Source organism: Marmota marmota, unplaced genomic scaffold, assembly GCF_001458135.2.
Source record: "Marmota marmota marmota unplaced genomic scaffold, marMar, whole genome shotgun sequence".
NCBI classification, from domain to species: Eukaryota; Metazoa; Chordata; class Mammalia; order Rodentia; family Sciuridae; genus Marmota; species Marmota marmota.
This window is the reverse complement of record NW_025999872.1, coordinates 1,508,914-1,528,432: the sequence shown is the minus strand read 5'-3', so window position 1 is coordinate 1,528,432 and position 19,519 is coordinate 1,508,914. Positions and strand designations below refer to the sequence as shown.

Here is a 19,519-nt window from a genome sequence, read left to right as displayed (position 1 = left end):
CCACCATCTCGGCCCCGCCCCGCCTCACCCCGCCCCCTCGTGGCTAATACTCTGGCGAATCCTCCGCTGTTGGCCAGGACTGGAGGGCCCCCTGCACAGTGCAGATGAGCGAACCCCAGAGACCTGAAACTCTGCTTGTAGACCTTGCCCTCTGGCAGAATCAATCCCGCCACCTGAAACAACTGTCCATTTCTTTCCCCTCAAACTTCGAGGACATTTCACTCATCCTTGAAAGCTCAGCTCAAGAGACCTCTCCTACAGGAGCCTGTGAGGATGGCCAAGATGGGACTAGCTGGACATTCTCACCCCATTGGCAGGCTCCAAGCTGCCTCAACATAAATATTCAAGAGATAGCTATTGTGCCCAGGCTCTGGGCTAAGTGACTTTGCATGAAGCCATTTCCCTCCTTTTCCAACCAGAGGCCAGGGTGGCCTCTGTCTGGGCATCTTGCTCAGAAGCAGACCTAGAACTTGGTGGGCAGCAGGGTCTTTAAAGGGGATTGTCTTCTCAGCCGCCCATACCAGGTTGCCAGAGCCCTGGACTCTGCTGAGCAGGGCTAGGCTGGTCAAATCTGGGCCCAAAAAAAAAAAAAAAAAAAACTCTCAAACGTGGGCACTGGAAGCAGTATTAGGCTACCAGGGCTCAGAGTCCCTGCTTGTGACTCGTGTACACATGACCTGGACAAGTCACTTCCCTTGCCTGAAAATCATCCTCACAGGTCTCAACATGGACTGGGGAAATAAACACATCTACTTTTGCGAGTGGGGTGCCGTGACACCAGCCAGTATCAGTGTGTAGCACTTTCCAGTCTGGATGGAAAGCCGTTTGGAAGAGTTCAGAGTTGGCAGACAAGAAGGAAGCCCAGCACATGCTCTGGTGGCGGCCTCAGCTGATGGCTACAGAGGCGGGTCTTTTTTGATTTTTCTTTTCTGCTACTATAGGCACACTTTTTAATAAAAAGTATCCTTACTTTCTTTCAATGGAAAATAGCACTATTGTGGGTTGTCCTGTGTATAAGGATATAAGCTGTACAGAAAAGCGAAAGCTTTATGTAGCAAAGCTACATAAATCTTTCCCAAACATTAGCCCCCAAAGGCAAACAGAATTAACATTTTGGTGGGCATCCCTCCAGGTGTCACTCCTACACACTGTCTCTCTTTCTCTGTCTTCTGCACACACACAAATACATAATTTTCTATAAACATGTACATGATGTTTTGTAGTGTTTTGTTTTTTTTTCACTCAATAAGGTGTCATGGAATGTTTTTTTTTTTTTTTTTTTTTTTTTTTTTTGCAAATCAACATGTAGAGATTTACATTTTAAAGAGTGTTTTGAAAACTAAAACAGTTTCATCATGTTAAAGGTTAACTTCTCCTCTCTCCCCCATTCCTGCCAGCCCTAATTCTCCCCTAGGGGCCAGCCCCATTTCTATATTTTTGTCCCAGCCCAACAGGGCTTCACCCTGAGGGGCCCACGGGAGCTCTCTGCTCCCAACTAGAGCTGAACCAAGAGGCAGGCTGGCAGGCGAAGGTGAAACTGGGGACCCCAGGAGGCGGGCATGACCCAGGGAGGGTGGGGGAGAGAGAATCAACACATCCCTTGAGGATGGAGACCGGATACATGACAGCACCAGAAACCCAGGTCTGGTCTCCTCCTCTGCCCTTTACCCACATTTCTCCAAGCCTTGAGGAAGGCGGAAGCTTCTGCCTGCTGTTCGAAGTGGGCAGCATAGTTTGAAAGAGGGTGACCTTGCCCTTGGCCACTTTTTGTAAAACATTAGAGATTTCCGTAAGACTCACCTGAATGATTTCCCCAGGAGACATGAGACTGTTGAATCCTGCCACTTCTTTGGGGGGGCGGGGACATTTTTACTAAGTGGTTGACTGTAGAAGGCCAAATGGAGTCTTGTTGCTCCTCCTCTCTCCGTCTCCTCTTTTTCATGCTAATCTTCAGGTCAAGTGGTCCATCCCCCTGCTTCTGAACAGGATGACCTGACTTCCCACCCAGCTTTCCAGAGCAGGAGGGGTTACGAATCTCAGAATCAGGTGGCCCTGGGAACATGTCTCTGGAGGATAAGGGGAGTTGGAGTGGTCTCCCTATAACCTAAGGGGCTGTAAGAGGGTCTTACAGCCTGTCTCATTAACCCCAGATTCCTCGCCCATCTTCCTCCAATTTCTTCCACCCAAAAAAGAAAGTGCTTGTGAAAAGCGGGGGCTGAGTGGCCCTGGTGTCACCACCGCCAGTCCCGCCCCTCTGCCAGCTTAGGTGAGAAGAACCCTGGCAGTGACACCTCCTCTTCCTGCTGCCACCTCACCCCCTTCCCAGGCCCCAGGGCTGGAAAGGTGGGGAAAAAAGGAGCTAGGAGACAAGGCCCCCTGGGACCTCCTCACTTCTCTTCTAGAACCCCATCTGCTCGCTGAGCATCCAAAGGCTGGCCCCAGTGGAGTGGGAATGAGAAACACAGGGTGGAGCCTGGGAGGGGGGAGAGAGTCTCCAACCAGCATCAGACTCTAGGAGACAGGCTGGATTGCAAATATGGGGAATAGAATGACTTACCAAAGTCACACACCCCATTTGTGACAGAGTTAGCCTTGTACCCTGGTCTCTTGACTCCTGGCCCAGTATTCTTTCCCCAAGAGTCCGGGAGAGTCATAATAATGAGTGAAAGGCCAGGCACAGTGGTGCACACCTGTAGTCCCGGCAGTGTGGGAGGCTGAGGCAGGAGGATTGCAAGTTCAAAACCAGCCTCAGCAACTTAGGGAGGCCCTGTCTCTAAATAAGAAATAAAAGGGCTGGGGATATGACTCATTGGTAAAAAGTCTTTGAGTTCAATCCCTAATAATAATAATGATAATAATAATAATAATAGAAAGCAGAAAAGAAGATTGCCCCTGAACCCCTACTTCGGCACTGGGTCGCTCGCCCTGCTGTCCTCTGAAGTGTTCTAAACTTCATTTTGAACAAGTTGCTTCCCATCAAGATTCAAAAATTATAGGTGCTGCCCTGAGGTCACACGGCACTGCTCTGCCCCTGCTCCACACTGTGCAGGGAAGATGCTGGGATGTGGATTTCTGGGACTTGCCTCTGGAGATTCTGATTCCCAGGCCTGCAGCGGAGCCAGAATCTGCACATTTTAGGGTCCAGGTGAAGCTGAGCACTAGAGGCTTGCAGGCCCCCTCCCACGGGACTCTCCTACCTCCAGATCGGGCCTGCGGGTCACTGCAGGGTCTGCAAGGTGTGAAGAGGATGGTGACAGTCGAAAAGGGCAGCCACAGGCGCTGGACTTCCTTTTCAACGCCGAAGACCAAATGATCCCCCCGCCAATCCATGAGGCAGCTTGAGGGCGGAGGGCCCCTCTGGAGACCTGGAAGCCTCCTGGGTGGGCTCATACTCAGCTAGGCTGAGAGGCGGGTATGGGGGGGTTAGGGGAGGGGACAGACAGCGAGTGGCGGACACTCAGAGCACAGGGCGCCAGGACCCAGGATTTCTGCCCTCCAGCCTTGGAGGCTTGAAAGGGGGGGGGCGGGTGGAGGGTAAGGTGTGTGGGGAAGAGAAAGCAAAGGGAGAACTTCAGAGTGCATTTCTGAAAGAGATTCAGAGATGGAGAGGGACAGGGACCACAAATATGGACACCCAGAAGAGGACTCATGGGGAATGCAAGAGAGAAGAAAGGGAGAGAGACGCCCCATCTGTGAAAGGGAGGTCCACAGAGGCAGGGAGGCTTTGAGGCACCAAAGGCCATGCAGAGGGGAATGGGGCAGACGTAGTCAGCTGGCTGGATTGGAAGCCCAATTCCAACCCTCGCTGGCTGTGTGACTTGGTGGAGTATCTTAACCTCTCTGGTTTCCTTGTCAGTAAATGGAGCTAATTGATTTTCTGCCAGGACTAATTCTGTCTGTAAAGGTCAAGGGGCTCTGTCCTAAGGCAGGAGCAAAACAGAGGAACAGGCTGAGCTGAACTGACCCTCTTACCTCTCCTCCCAGCTACCTGATCTTCCCTTCTTTCCCTCTGACTCACAGGCTTATCCATAAAGGGTCCCTCAAATCCATCCCCCAGCCTCCACTCAGGGCCTTGAGCCAAAAGAGAACCCTTCTGTTCAGAAGATGCCATCGCAAGAGGAGACAGGCCTGCCTCTGACGCCTGCATACCATTCCCTGGAGTCTCCAGTGCTCAGGGCTGGGATAAATCAGATCCTGGGGACTCTGGGGTCACAAATGAATGAGGATTAGTCTCCACCCTGAAAGAGGTCCTGTCTTGGTGACCCAGGGCCATCGTTCTTCAGCCCCTCTGCCCACTGCCCCTCAGGTGTGGACTCACAACACGCCCACCTGTGCACACGCATCATGCCCACACGTGTGAACACACTCCGCACATGGAGAAATCCCCATGGTCCAGTCCCTCAGCCCTACCCCTTGCTCCTGTCCCACATCCAGCCTCCCAGGGATCCTTGGGGCATCTGACTCTGCCCGTCCACCAGCCCTGAACCCCCACCCCCACCCAGGCCCAGACTGCCAGACCTTCACCAGGCATGGCCGGAACCGTCAGATTAACAGCCAGGGAGGGTGAAGGAGTGACAGCACCTGTAGATGCCCCCCCACCGCCTGCAGTGACAGCTGCAGGAGTTCTGAGTCCCAGCACCCAGCACCAGGTGGTCAGTGTGAACACAGAATAGAGAGATGATCCCAAGGTCAAGGGCTCCAGGCTCACACCCCCAGGTTGCCCTTGGAAGCTCCCAACACCCATCGCCCCAGCTAGAAGCCCCTTGCCCGCTGACTCCAGATGACACCTGAGCCTGCACTTCAGTCCCTCTCACCCACTGTGGGCATCTTCTCTGATTTTCCATCCTCTCTAGATCTAACTATTCCACCCAGCTCCTCACATAAGACCCTCACCCCACACTCCTCCCCAAGTGGTGTGCAGGGAGACTATGGCTCCCACTTAATGTTTCAAGGGACATTAAGACATTGGGCACTTGAATACCTCTGTCATCGTGGGACATGCCAGAGTATGCTTCAGGGAGGCCCTGGGGAGAGGCTGTGCCCCCCCTTCCTGGGGAATCTCAGCAGACAGGCCTTTAATCTCAGACAGGAAGCAGGGTCTGGTTACCAAGTGTGTGTGGGGGGGTGCCCAGGGCTTTGGGTGAAGGGAGCTGGGGGAGGAGGGAGGGAGAGAAGCCCAGGGAAGGGGATGGAGGGGAGGGAGGACGGGCTGAGGGGTTAACCCTGTGCAGCCGGGATCCTCCCAGCTCCCATCAGGGGGACTCAGCAAGACATCCTGGCTCAGCGATGCTCTGCCAGGCCTCCTGCGAGCCCCAGGACCTCTGGCCAGAGGACAGCAACAGGCCCCACTTGGCCCCCTCTCTTCAAGTCCTTGCCTACTTCCTGTGAGCCATACTATCCTTGTGGTTCTGCGTCCTCTCATCTCTCTCTCTCTCTCTCTCTCTCTCTCTCTGCCCTTCTCTGCCATCTGTCTGATTCTCCACCTCTATCCAGGGAGCTGTGTGGAGCTGTGCACGTCCTGAGTGCAGGTTCCCTACCCTCCTCTCTGTCTCTGGTCTCCACCTGCTTGAGTCTCCCGTGTTTGTGTGGGTATTACCACATCAGTCAGCCTCATGAGGTCTGTCTAGCTCTCTGTGTGTCTACTGCATGTCTGTCTGTCTGGGACGGAGCCTCCATTTGTGGGTCTACTCTGGCCTGTCTGTCTCTGGCCTGGGGCCCTTTGGCTTGTCCTGCTGGCTAAAGTTGTGGGGTGGAAGGAGGAGCTCCCGTCTGGGGTAGTGGATGAGGTGGCCCAGGGATGGACGCAAGAGGAAGGAAGAGGGAACAGCAGATGCGTGTCGGGAATGTGAAGGCACAGACTTCCTAATGGTGGAGAGCCTGGAGACCCCAGGAGAAAGCCCAGGGGTGCACACGGCAGGGAAGGCACCTCCTCGTCATGGGTGGGTTCAGAGTTGCACATGTACGGAAACAGACTAGAATGGAGAAGACCCAGAAGCAGGCGAATTGACAGGGAGCTCTGGGTTCTAATCCTGGCTCCACCACAAGCCCCAGATAACCTTAGGTCCTCTCCTTCTACCACATTTCTCTGCTCTGTAGAGTGAGTCAGTTGGCAGAGACCATCCCCTAGAATTCTGTGAGAGCCAGAGTGACAATGGCATCACTAAATTCAGGGCAGGAGGCTGGTTGACCTTTTGTGTCCCAAAGTCTCTTCCAGTCTAAACCAATAGCCTCTGTGCCTGTGATTCAGCACCACTAGGGGCAGGACAGAGGGAAGAATGGAGGTTAGACAGCAGGAAGGACTTCCTGCCACACAGTAGGAGGGTGAGAGGCCCCAGCGTCTCCTCACAGCAGGCCTCCAGGGCTCCTCTATTGGGACTGGGGTGGAGGGCAAGGGTGGGGGGCGCTCCGCAGCTGGGTAATTAGCCATCGCTCTCAGGCCCTGCGGGGAGGGGCTGCTGGACTGAGAAACCAACGCAAAGTGACAGGGGTGGTTTTGACACGCGGCGGAGCTGACGGGCCCAGGGGGCCAGGGCTTTGGTTTGGGGGGGAAAATCCTATCAAATGATTAAAAAATAGGTCAGAGGGAAGAAGCCACAGCCGGCACTGGGCCCATGGTGAGAACGCAAGTAGCTTCCTCAGGGCTGTGGCCTCACTGGGTGGGGGCTGAGGAGTGTTGGTAGAGGCGGGTGAGCGGGGAGTGGGGAGTGGGGACAAGACGGCTGCAGGCCCAGGAGCTGGCTTTCTGCCTCCCCAGCCTTGTCTCATTGGGACATTTTGGAATTCTACCCACAGCCCATCTTCCTCCTCAAAGGCAGGGCCATGCCACCCCTGCCTAACCCACACCATGTACACCAAGTCTGTTCCAGAAAATGCTAAGACTATTGCCCGATCTGGAAGTTCTTCTTACCTTCTAGCCTTAGGTTAGCCTTAGAGGCAGCTTGCTAACTGACCCTATATTTCAGAACGGATTCACCCACCACCGCGTCCCCTTTGTCATTCTGCCAACTCCGCATCTTGCTGGGGGTCCACTCTGGCCCTTCAACTTGTTCTGGGAGCTTCCTTTTCCCTCCTTCCCTCCTTCCCTGCCTTCTTGACTCTTGCAATGAACACCACAGTGGCCTGGGAAAGGCAGAGCATGAGGAAGCAGGAGCCCCAGGGTCCCACGGGTCCAGGACGGTTGATGATCTCTGAGCTCTCAGCAGACAGGGGCTCGGTGCCTGGTCTGAACGGAAATCTGAGATGCCTACTAGTGTGGGGTCCCCTCCCCTATTCTTCTAGTTGTCCTTCCACAGCTCCCTGCACTGCAGCTCAGTCACCTCCCCTTTTTTGAATTCACTGGAACTCACCTGGAGACTGGCACCTGCAACCTGGGAGCGGAAGTAAGGCCTGGGACGCCACCCCACACCTCTGCTCCTCCTGAATCCCAGGCATGGGCAGAAAGCAGCCCGGCAACCGGTACCCAGAGCAGAGGGACAAACCAGTCACCAGGCTCCCAGCAGCTCCATCTCCAGCTGAGTGGGCACCTGGGTTCCCGTCACCACCATGCTGGGCAAGCACCCAGGGCCATGTTGGGTGTGAAAACGGATTGGCTAGGTCTGACCTTGAGTTTAACCCCACTTACCACCCCAGACACAGATCTGCTCTGACACACAAGTCTGCGATTTCCCCGGGAGCCTGATGTCTGCTGCTCACCCCCCTCAGCTACCCAGCAAGTGTCACATGGCGTCCTGCCAACCTCCTTCCACCAGGGCCATGGGCAGCTGGCGCTCTGTGCAGGGCCCTGAGATGGCCCCTGGACCCATGTCTCTGGCCACAGCAGGTAGAAAGCTGGTGCACTGCCTGTCATTTCCTCCTCCCTATGCCTGGCTTTGTTTCTTTTCAATCACTGGCACCAGATCCTGCCGGCCAGGATTTATGGTCACGCAAGTTCTTAGAAACTGGGAGTAGCTAGGAGTCGAGACACTGGACCCATCTCTTTGCACCTCTCTCTCTCCACACACACACACACACACACACACACACACACACACTGACCTGGGCTCTCCACCTGAGGTTCAGAGCTCCCAGCTCCCTGCTACCCTGAACATATTGCCTCATCTAGCCTGTACTTGATCTCATCCCTTGCCTCCATGAGCTTCTAAACTGCAAAACCCAAGTTCTTCTGTTTATTTATCCCCAGTGCTGCTGGGGGGCACATAGGGGTGGGGAGCATGGGACAGGAGAACACTTCCAGACAATGCATACCCTTGTGACATTAGACTTCACAGTGGAGTTGAGGTCAACTGGGCTGGGACCCTTATCTTCATTTTATGGACAAGGAAACTGAGGTCCCACGATGACGAGCCTGGGCTGAGCCTGGACCATGCCCTGGGCTGAGGCCCCCTCTCCTGTGTCTAGAGGGTGTTATGTTATTCCCATTTCACTGATGGAAAACTGATGCTGAGGGGTGACACAATTTCCCCAGGCTGTCATGTGCCTCCCCAATCTCTCTCCTTACAAGATGTCGGGGTTCAGAGTCCTCCCTTCGCCTTCTGGAGAAAGGCAGGACCACAGCCTTAGCAGTAACCCTGGGGACATGTAGGGTTTCAGAGCTCCTTAGGTCACCTGCTTAGTGTTCCCCTGTGCTCTGGGAAGTCACTTCTGGTGTTCCAGTGTCGTCTCTCACCTCTCACCCTGACTCAGGCCTCCTCTTCTCACTCTCCTGCTGTCCTTTCCTGTCTGATGACCCTGCAGACCTGGACCCCAGCCCTCAGCAACTCTGTCTCCTTTATGGAGCAGGAGGGATGGGAAGCAGGGCGAGGGGCGGAAAGGGGCAGGGACCGGCTCCATCACAGCCAACGCCAGGCTAGGTAGGCATGGGGCGGCGGTGGAGGAAAAGGGGTCCAGACCAGAAGGAACAGCAAGGCCTGGTCTCCAGGTGCAGGAGTAGGAGGCAGGGGCAGTCCCCACTTCTCCCCTTCCCCTGCCCTGGCTACCAATCCCACTGCCAGACTGGTGTTTCTGAGTGGAGGGGAGCCTGGACCACTCCTAGGAACAGGGAGATGGTGCCAGGAATGCCCCCTGCCAGGTGGGGCTGCCGCCCTCCCTCTGCCCCCCCCCAAGAGATTCATCACACCTGCCTCCCAACAGAACCTGCGCTCTCCCCTCCTGCTTCTCACCTTGGGACCTGTGAGCCAGTGGCTAAGAAGTGGGTGGCAGAGCTGGCTGGAGCTGCCAGCTGCCTCACTCCCTCACTGCCAACCAGACTGTCTGCCACTCTGGGGGTTCTGTCCGCCCCTGCTGCAGCCTCAGCAGTAGCCCTGGGGATATGTGGGATTTCAGAGCTCCTGTTCTGGGTTGGGGAAATGGAGGACCCTGTTTCTGGCTCCGAAGCTTCCCTGAATGTGCCATTCGTCTTAAACAAACCCAGGGAAGATCTCCAAAAGGATCATGTGAAGCCAGGTGTGGTGGTACACGTCTGTAATCCCAGCCACTCAGGAGGCTGAGGCAGGAGGATCCCAAGTTTGAGGCCAGTCTGGGCAACTTAGAGACTTTGTGTTAAAATAAAAAGGGCTGGGGATGTAGCTCAGTAATAGAGTACCCATGGTTTCAATCTCTGATACCAGCAACAACCACCCAAAAAATCATCTGAGGCAGTGCCTTCCTTGCCCCAGGCTGCAAGTTCTTCCTGGAGTCGAACCTTAATCCCTTGCAGAGGAGTGGAAGAGGACAGAGATGAATCGCAGTTTCTTATAAATCTGGTGGCTTCTCGTTCCCCGACGACAATATAGCGGAGGAGCACTGTGGTTCTGGCTCTGAGTCAGGCCCCTTGCCCGGGCGTCCCCAGTGCCATCTCCCTCCGCCCCGCCGGGACTGGAAAATCAGGCTCATGCTTCTGCTCGAGAGTCAGTGCTTCCCCTGCTTCCCCTCACCATCTCGCTTTCCCCTAAAGGGAGGTGTTTCTTCGAAGCCGGGAAAAGTCAAGGGGGCAGAGACCTCGCCAGCCACCGGGAGGCGGGTCTTGGTGGGCACGGGGTTGGGGGATGGGGCTACCTGCCTTCCTGTCCCTTCCCCCTGCCGCCTGGCTATCTATCGGGGCTCCCAGCGGGGCGAGGAGGGGAGGTGTCATGCCTCTGGTGCGACTGTGAGTGGCACAAGGTGAGTGTCCACACATACGTTCTGTGTCCACATATGCTCTCCATCCCTTCCCAGAGGCGCACGATGGGTGGGTAGCCCTCCCTGGGTACCCCTCCCCTACCTTGCATCCTGGGCATTCAGCAAATTCCTTCTATCTCCTTCCATAAGAGGACACCCCACCAGCTTTGGAGGGAAAGGCTGGGGGATTCGGGAGTTTAAGAGGAGGTGGGTTGTGTACACCCAGAAAAATGAGAAGTTTTACTCCATTTATGTATGATGTATCGAAATGCATTCTATTGTCATGTCTAATTAGAACAAATAAAAACAGGAGGTGGGTACTTCCCATCTCAGAAAACCAAACTGACTCCACTTCCTCCCACCAGGGGACCCCCTTGCGCTCCGCTGGTGGGGGGAGGTCACAGAGGTGCCCTGGAGACCTTCAACCTTCCCACCTGTTCCAAGACTCCGAGAGAGACACGAACCCCAGTGATCAGAAGCCCGCGCCCCAACCCTGGATAAAGGCTGGAGGGTCAGGGAACCCCCCCTTGGGGAAACTGGGGGGTGACATGGTGAGAAAGGCGGGAGCCAGCAAGCTATAGGATCGCACGTGCCGCCGCGCCCCACGCCCCCGTGCCTGGGGGTGGGGGAGAAGAGAATGAAGGAGCTGAAACAGAAAGAGAGATGGAGAATGAGAGAGAGAAAGGAGGGAAGGAGAGAAACCGAGACAGCGAGAGTCAGACAGAGAGCGCAGGGCAGCGCAGGGCAGCGCTGGGGCGGTGGCCCGGCTGGGTGCGGGTGACCCAGAGTCAGGGTCTAGGTCTGCGTGCTTTCCCCTTTTTCCACGAGCACTGAGGATGCACAAAAGGTCAGCGAGGACAGAATTCAAGTTTTTCATGTCGGGAAGGGGAAATCGAGGCTTAGTAAGAGCTAGACCAGTTCGGAGTCACCAAAAACCTCTGAGATCCCCCTTCCCCACGCCCCGGGTAAAGCCCACCTCCTGCCTCCCGGGGGGAATCCGGAGGTCGGCAGATGGGAGGCTGCGGCAAGGCAGTTCCAGTGTCCTCTGTGGGCGGGGCTTGGGCAGCAGCAATGGGGAACAGGACCGGGACTTGCCTTGAGGGTATATTTGCATGGCAAGTGCAGGTCTTGCTTTGAGATGTTACAGATCAATAAAAATGGCAAAACTTTCTAAAGGATGCTCTTATGTAACACAGACCAGGGGATGCTGCCTCCTCCCTTGGCACTTCCATCACCAAAGAAGCGAGAAAAGAGATCAGGCCAGGGGTGTTTTAGAGTCCTAGAAGGGAAAAGGAAAGCATCTGTTCTCGGCCCACCTCCACCTGAACTCAGGTTCACCAGACTCTGGAGGGGGCGGGTCTAGGAAATCAGAACTGTGGAACTCTATTAGTATGCCAACCAGGCTGGGGGCTGAGTGTGTGCAACCTAGTTCCCAGTGTCTGCCCCACTGCTGCCTGAAAGACCACCCGCAGACCTTGGCTCAGAGAGGGGAGGGGACTATCTCCAGGGCACACAGCCAGCTGGGAGCCAGTGGGGGAATTCCAACCTAGGGCTCTGGTCCCAGGCTAAAGCCCCAGCTTAGCTGCCTGGCCCTACAGAGGGAATCCTTTGTGCCCATTTCTGCCCTCAAGTGGCTCTGCTCCCTCTAGAACAGGAGCTGGCCAAGCACAGTGGTGCACATCTGTAATGCCAGCAAACTCAGGAGGCTGAGGCAGGAGGATTGCAAGTTTGAGGCTAGCCTCAGCAACTTAGGCCCTAAGCAACTTAGCAAGACCCTGTCTTGAAATAAAAAGTGAAAAGGGGGCTGGGGTTGTGACTCAGTGGTAGAGCGTTTGCCTAACATATGTGAGTGAGTCACTGGGTTTGATCCCCAGCACCACATTAAAAAAAACTAAATAAACAAAAATAAAGGTATTGTGTCCATCTACAATTAAGAATATATTTTTTAAAATGAATGGCTGGGGATATAGCTCAGTCGGTAGAGGGCTTGCCTCTCACTCTCAGGCACAAGGCCCTGGGTTTAATCCCCAGCACCACAAAAAATAAAAAATAAAAAGCGCTGGAGATGTAGCCTACTGGTAAAATGTGGTAAAATGCCCCTGTGTTCAATCTCTAGTACTAAAAACAACAACAGGAAAAAGAAAAAGAAAGAAGAAAAAACCTGCAGCTGGAAGAGGCAGGACCGAAAGCAGACTTTGAAGGGAACCCTGGTGTCTGCCACTCCAGCCCGACTGAACTCCAAGTCACTGGGTGAGGAAGCCCAGGAATAATGTACCTCCCTCCTGGGTAACCTGAGCCCCCAGGCCCTGCCCCTGTGACCTCCGAGAGTTCAGGCCTTACTTAGCAAAAGTCTCCAAAGAAAACCACTTTTCATCCTTGCCTCTGACACCTCTAAAAATTTTGGGGGCTAATGGGAGTGGTTTCCAATCCCCTTAGTCATCCTAGGAAGCCAAGCTGAATAGCGGTGACTGATATCCACCCAACCACAAGCCAATTTTGTGGTTTCAGTTTTCAGAAGGAGCAGCAAATCCTCTGCCCTGGCAGAGGTGTGGCCTGGGTCCTGGCCCCCAACCAGGCGGGCACTGCATGCCGAGGCCCAGGCGCTGCACAGTGCAGCCTGAGACTCAGGAAGACCAGAATGTCCCCACCTCACAGACTCACCTAGAAAGGCCAGGGCTGTAATCGCTAGCAATGCTCCCCCCCTACCAAGCACCCCTGGCAACCTCACTTGATCCAGGGCGAGCCCTTTGCCCTTCCCACCTCTGCCTTTTTACATTTCCATTTCTTTCTTTTCCTCTCATTTCATTTCCATCCTTTTATGTCATTTCATTTTTCTCTTTCTCTTTCTTTCCTTTCCTCCCACATGAGCAACAGGGAAAGAGAGCAAGATTAGCTCTAAGAAAGCTTCCCACTGAGTAAGAGTTTAGAAGCATCTCAGAAATAGAAAATGCCAAAATGTCAGAGCCAAGAGGGAAATTAAAACCACCTAGTCCAGTCTTCTCGTGTTTTCAAAGTGGGGAGCAGAGGCTCTGAATAGGGAGGGACGCGAGGTTCCCATGGTGCAGGACAGAGGCGCTGGCCCTGGGCACAGGCTCTCACCACCTGCTGCACCGCCCTGCCAGCTGCGGCTCCTCCCTTTTGCCACAGTTTCCACCAAGGACCAGATCCCTTGTCCTCGTGACCAGGGAGAAGAAAGTAAGGGGGAATGGAGAAGCTTGAGGAGGCAGAAAACTGAGGCACAGTGTGTGAGATTTTGGCAGCACCTAGAATTGCCTTGTCCCCCTCCCCCTGGAAGCCTACCTGAATTAGCTACAGGTGGTCGCCTTGCATACCTAGGGCCTTGGCCACAGCAGAAAGAGAAAGGAGGGAGCAAGAGTGAAAGGAACATGCCCAAGTGCCAGCCACAGCTCCTCACAGCCCTAAGTGACAGGGAATGAGAAAAGGGGACAAGAGGTGGTGTCCAGATAAGAGGGGGTAGGAGTGAAGCTAGGGAAGGGAGGCACCTACTGGGGGAAAGCTGCCCTGATGAGTCACTGCTGCCCAGGTGCAGCCCTCTGGTGGCTTCCAGAGGTGGTGTGTGAGGCTCACCATGTGATTTCTACAAGGGATACTGAAGCGGGGTGAAGGTGTTAGAATTGGCTCATACCCGCTCCAAAGAGCTGTCAGTGTGCGTCTCTTGGTGCTCAGTGCCATCTTAGCAGTAAACTGGAGAACTAGTTGCTAAATATCACACTGGGTATCTTCATGTGTCTGTATGTGCATGTGGAAATTCCATGTGTGCATTGGTGTGCACCATTCCCAGGGTCCCTGTTGTACTTGGCACATAGCCTGTGGCACTGTGATCCTGGGTTTGAGAGAGGTGTGTACCCTCATTTACCAGGGGAGAGTGCCTCTGCAGGTGGGTGTCCTGAGAGGCAGGTGGGTGGGAAGGGTAAAATACGTGTGTGATTGGGTCTCTCCAGGGTGCACCCCAGGGGCAGTGTGACCAGATGATTCTGGAGAACAGTGTGGTAATGGCACATCTGCCTGATGGTGGGAAGGAGACCCACCTGTGCCCAGTGTGAGGAACCAGGACAGTGCTGAGACCACACACACACACACACACACACACACACACACAAATCTCTGAGCTCAGAGGACTCAAGGAATGCTGAGCCCTCATGCCAAGTCCCTCCTTGGTCCCTCCTCTGTCGCTAGGAACAGCCTCCGTCAGTCCAGGAAGCAGTGGGATTCAAGGCAGCCCAGGGCTCTTTGATCCCTATGTGACTTGTGTGACCACCCTGGACCTACCATAAAGGCCAGCACAGTGGACACTGTCCTCTCCCTGCCCCTCACTCAGCGGGTGAGCCATCTCCCTCACTCCATCTCCTGACCTGACCCTCCCACCCCCTCCAGTATGCTCCTGTCATGTGGGGGGAGGAAGACCAGCTCCTACAACACCCACAAGGCCAAGGGTTCTCTGAAGGGGGAGGGGTGTGCTCATTCAATGGGCCTGAGTGAGATGCCTGGGCAGGGTGACAAGCAAGGGTCCCTGCCCCTGGCTGGCCCACTCAGCTTCTCTGCCCCAGGAGATTTGTATTCTCATCCCCATTTTTCCCTTGAGGGCTCTGAGTTAGGTCTAATCTCAGTCTCCCTGCCAAAAAGTCCTGCAGGCCTCTCACTTTAGGCATGGAAGGAGCACGTGTCTGCTTTACCAGAGCTGCTTCCTTCCCTCCGTGCCCATTAGGCTGCAGGAGCAAAAGCACAAATCCAGGACCAAGAGAGGGTCTGAGATGAGAGAGGGGTTTCCTAACCTGTGGCCTCCTAACTCCAACCCCTAACCTCCTAGTCTGGCTTGGGGATATCAACGTTCTGATGCCTGAACCCACCTTCATCCCTCCTGCCTGGAGCCTTCAGAGCAGAAAGGGGACTGCTGTGGAATATCCATTCATCCTTGGAAATGTGGCCCCTTGTCTTCACAGGAAGAAGTTGTTGTTGTTGTTGTTGTTCTTCTTCTTCTTCTTCTTTTTTTTTTTTTTTTTGATACTGGGGATTGAACCCAAGGGTGCCTAATCACTGAGCTATATCCCAAGCCTCCCCCCTTTTAAATAACTTTATTTTGTTTATTTATTTTTATGTGGTGCTGAGGATTGAACCCAGAGCCTCACACATGCGAGGCAAGCACTCTGTCACTGAGCCACAGCCATAGCCATTTTTAATATTTTATTTAGAGACAGAATTTCTTAACACAGAGAGACTGAATTCCTTAAGGCCTCACTAAGTTGCTGAGGCTACGTTTGAATTCACGATCCTCCTGCCTCAGCCTCCTGCGCCAGTGGGATTATAGGTGTGTACCACCGCGCTCGGCAGTTCTTCCTAAATTCTAACCTAAGTTTCCCTCTACTTGCAGCTGTGCTCATGAGCTGGGAGTCCGACCTTCTTCCGACCCCAGTCAATCTTCAGGTAAAGCTGGATTCTCAAGCAGAGACACAGCCAAGCTCCAAAAACGAAAACAAAAGTCTCTGCTTATCCCAGCATGCTCTCTATCTATACGTCCTGTCCTTCCCCTGCACCCGGCCACCACAGAAACCCACAGGGCATTGGAGCCTTCATCCCAAAATGAGTCAGGGCCTCCAGAGGGCTGAGCAGGGCTGCAAGAATTTCCCCTTTGTGCCAAGCAAGGGCTCCACTTGATAGTGAACCCCATCCAGCCTCCTTAGCTGACCTTTGGAGGCAAGCTCAGTGGCCCTGGAAGGGCCTCACCCTGGACCCATTCAGGCCCTGAGTTTAATACCTAAGTATGGAGCTGGGGAGTGGACATGCTCGACATGTGCTCTGTGCCTGCACCACAGTACCCCTCCACATTTTTATTCCAAGCTTCTTCCTTGGTCTGAAGCTGCGGGGACCCCCGAGAGGGTGCTAAGAGTCCAGCTCGCCATCTCCTGGTTCATTCTTTCTACTCTCATGCTCAAGGGAAGAAGACTTTCGCAATGGGAGGGAGGTGCTGGAAGGTTCCAGGACCACTGAAGATGGCTGAGAGAGTGAAGGCAGAGGGTGGCCTGGCTGACCCGTGTAGAAGCTGGTGTCCTCCCTGCACCCTGGCCCTGCACTGCATATATTCTCTCCCCAAAAATAGCATCTCTTGAGGGAGACTGGGGGAAGTTCTCAGCTCATCGTTCACTCCTTCCCACAGTGCGTTCACAACTCTCCCCGCTGTCTCTCGCGACCTGGTTTCCCTGCCAGGTTCTGCCTCCACCCTCACCCCTCACCCTCCCAGGTCCCAGGACCCCTCTGCCAAAGAGAGAGCTTCCTCACCACAGCCACCCTCCTGCCGTCTCTTGTCCCCCAGCTGTGGCTGTCATACTATTCCTTACCCTCTTTGGGGCAGAAGTCAACTCAGTGCACATAAATTGAGCATCAGATATGGTCATGAGGGTCTCTGCAGTAGTCGCAGGGGCATAAATGTTGAAGTGGGGCTGGGGGTGCATCTCTATGGTAGAGCACTTGCCTAGCACGTTGGAGGCCCTGGGTTCCATCCCTGGCACCACAATAAGTAAATAACAAGAAAGGCCATCTAACTAACAATCCTGACCCTTTTCTCAAAGGTCTCATGAGGGGGAGGCCCTGCATCTGGAGAGCTCCTCCAAGTGCAGGAGGACTAAAGGCCTGTAACAGGCCTCTCAGCCCCCACTACACATCCCCAGGGATAGGGTCTCACACTAGACTTTGATTTACCTCATGCCATTTCTAGAGATTTCTAGAATCTAACCACAAGTTGTCCTGCTATTATCTGGACTATTTCCCACAGAGAATGGTCCCTTAATGCTTCTCCCAGACTGGCCAGGGAGGTTTGGCCCCTGGCCTTGGGAAATGGCCAATCTGATGGGGAAGGCAGGATACAGACTATAGGACATTGGCAGAGATGAATCCCCAGCTGGGCAGCACTGGTCATCACAGTTGCAAGTGGGGCCCTAGGAGAGAGCCCTCAGATGGGGCAGGGTTAAGCGGGCTTAGGAAAAAGGGCAGCGCTGGGGTGTTTGGGGCCAAGGGCAGTGAGAAGCTGGGACGAGGTGTCTGCCTAATGTGAGGGTGGATGAGCAACAGTGGGTGCACTTCCCCTGACCAAGCCAGCTGTGGGGTGACCTCCTGCCCCTGGTACTGTGGGAGTGTTGGAGGCAGGGAAAGAGTGCCTCAAAGTCAACCCCCCCAAAGGGAACCACCTCCCCCCTTGTTATTTCTGGCTCCATTTTCTTGGTCAAGAAGGGTGTCAGTGGTAATGCAAATTAGGAGGTGTTGGAGGTGCTGGCCGACACCCATCCTGTCCCCTGGCCCCTCCCCCTCCCCCATGCCCACACTCACACAGCCAACTGGAACATCTGTGCCATGCGCCTGGGGACCCTGCCCTCTGCTCAAGTGGCATGGAGGATTGCTGAAGCTGTAGGTGGGGGCTGAGTTATAACCCAGTCCCTTCCTGCCCTCAGCCCTGCCAGGTCTCCCTGGGCCATGAACATAGTCACATGGCATCTGCATAGATGCCAGTGCCACAGACCAGCAGGGACTTCATACCCGAGCCTTCTCTCCCAGGCTGCTGATAGGCAGGGTACGGGCTCCAATCTGCTGAATGCATGGCTCACAGCCTCTGCAGATGGGGGTCAGATCTCAAGAGGCACTTAGGCAACCAGGGGGAGCTTCCCGGGGTGCTGAGAATTTCTCTCACGGTAGAGAAAGTGGAGGAAGGGCAGGAAGAGAGGCAGGGTGCTAGAGGGTTTCACACTTCTCCCCCCACTATCTGGCCTCTGCCCTAGATGCCTTTTCCCATTCCTCCCAGCAACGACCCCTCTTGCCCTTGATAGTTCGTCCTTGGGTCTGACCTCAATTCTTCCAAATTTGTGGTTGCCAAATCTGCTCAGTTCGTGTCCTTGCTGAGGGAGATATAAGACTAGGGAAGCTGTCCTGCTCCCCCTACCTTATAAAGATATCACTAAGTAATGCCCACACCCTCTTTTCTTCATCAGCCCTAATCAGCTAGGTAAGGTGTTTCTCATTAACAGGGCTCACCCACACACCCCTCCCTTTGTTGTCGATCTGCTTCTCCTCCACATATACAGTGGTACGCATGCACACACCACCAGCTTCTGACAAGTGCTGCCCTCCTTGGCTGTTTACCTGACCCAGCTTGCATGGGGCCAAGGATCGGGGCAGGGGTCCCGGGGCCTGGTAACTCTGCCGAGAAACCCTAAGGGGAGAAAGGTCAGGATGGAGAGGATGTTGAAGGCTGGCTTTTAATTTGGCATGTGGACTCACGCCCGAGGATGGCTTGGTCTCTGTGAAGTCATCTCCCCTAGCCCTGTCACATCTGGCTTGGGGTGTATGCTGGGGGGAGTGAGTGGGTTCCCCAGGTGTGCCTTTTCCAGACTTGACAGAGGTCTTTCCTCCACCTGGTTAAAGGAAAAATTGCCCCCCTCCCCTGTCCAGAAGCCCAGAGATGATCAACCCTTTGCCCCTGTGTTTTCTCAATCCCTTGTGCCCTCTTCCCAGCCTGAGAGCAATGAGTAGCAAGAGCAGCAAGTGTCCTGTCTGATGGCAGTCCTGTGCGAGAGAAGAGGGAGAAAGGTGAGTGTCTCCCCTGCTCCAGCCCCTCCCCAGCTCTCCCTCCCCCAAGTCCTCTCCTTTTGGGGGCATTAGATGTAAGCTGCAGCCAGAGGACCTGACTAGGGAAATGCTGGCTCTTTCTCTCTTCCCCTCCTTCCGCCCCAGCCCCCAGCAGCTTTCTGCCCTGCACCTGAGCCCTTTCCCAGGTCTCTAGAAATTAAGGAGACAAGCTGACAGAATCTGTACCCTATGTCTCCACGCTCCCCTCACCCTCATGACAGAGCAATTGTCCAGGCTGTGGGATACCTAGGTTCCCTCCCACCTTCAGGCACACTCAAGCACTGTGCTGAGGTTACCTGGGTCACCTCTTGCTTGTGTTCTAGCTCATTCCCTGGCCATTCTCAAGAACCAGGATCTCCCTTTGCTTGTATGTCCCTAGACCACCTCTTATCCTTTCATACCACTCTAGCATTTCCAGAGATCTGTCGGGTCCAGATCCAGAAACCTGGGTGCTGCCTTCCTCCATGACAGGGATGTGGGGACTGTGGAGGGCACTGAGCACCCATGCAACAAAAGCTCCGGAGCCTTCTTTCCTAGGGCTATCAGCCAGTCTAACAGGGTCAGCTGGCCCCACCTTTCCTAGCACTGAGGCCTTGGCTCCAGACAATAGTTGTTTATTACAACAGAGAGGTTGGGGAGGCCACTCGGGACCTTGGCATGGAATGGAGAGGGATATCTGCCCTGAGTCTAGAGAGAAGTCTCAGGCTGCCAATGAGCAGCCAATGCCCCCTGCCTGCCCATGTGTGTGTGAGTT

At 54.5% G+C, this 19,519-nt stretch overlaps 1 protein-coding gene across 1 annotated transcript in view; it reads right to left on the bottom strand.

The window, feature by feature from the left end:
* Tbx21 (T-box transcription factor 21) overlaps positions 1 to 6,427 on the bottom strand; it is a 16,698-nt gene extending 10,271 nt beyond the window's left edge. Inside the window, exons 1-2 of the mRNA XM_015506701.2 lie at positions 6,347 to 6,427; positions 1,801 to 1,943 (exon numbers count right to left, since the gene is read on the bottom strand). Of these exons, the coding sequence (XP_015362187.2) occupies positions 1,801 to 1,943; positions 6,347 to 6,427 (224 nt within the window). The remainder of the gene's footprint in view (positions 1 to 1,800; positions 1,944 to 6,346) is intronic.
* Between the last annotated feature and the right edge of the window lie 13,092 nt (positions 6,428 to 19,519).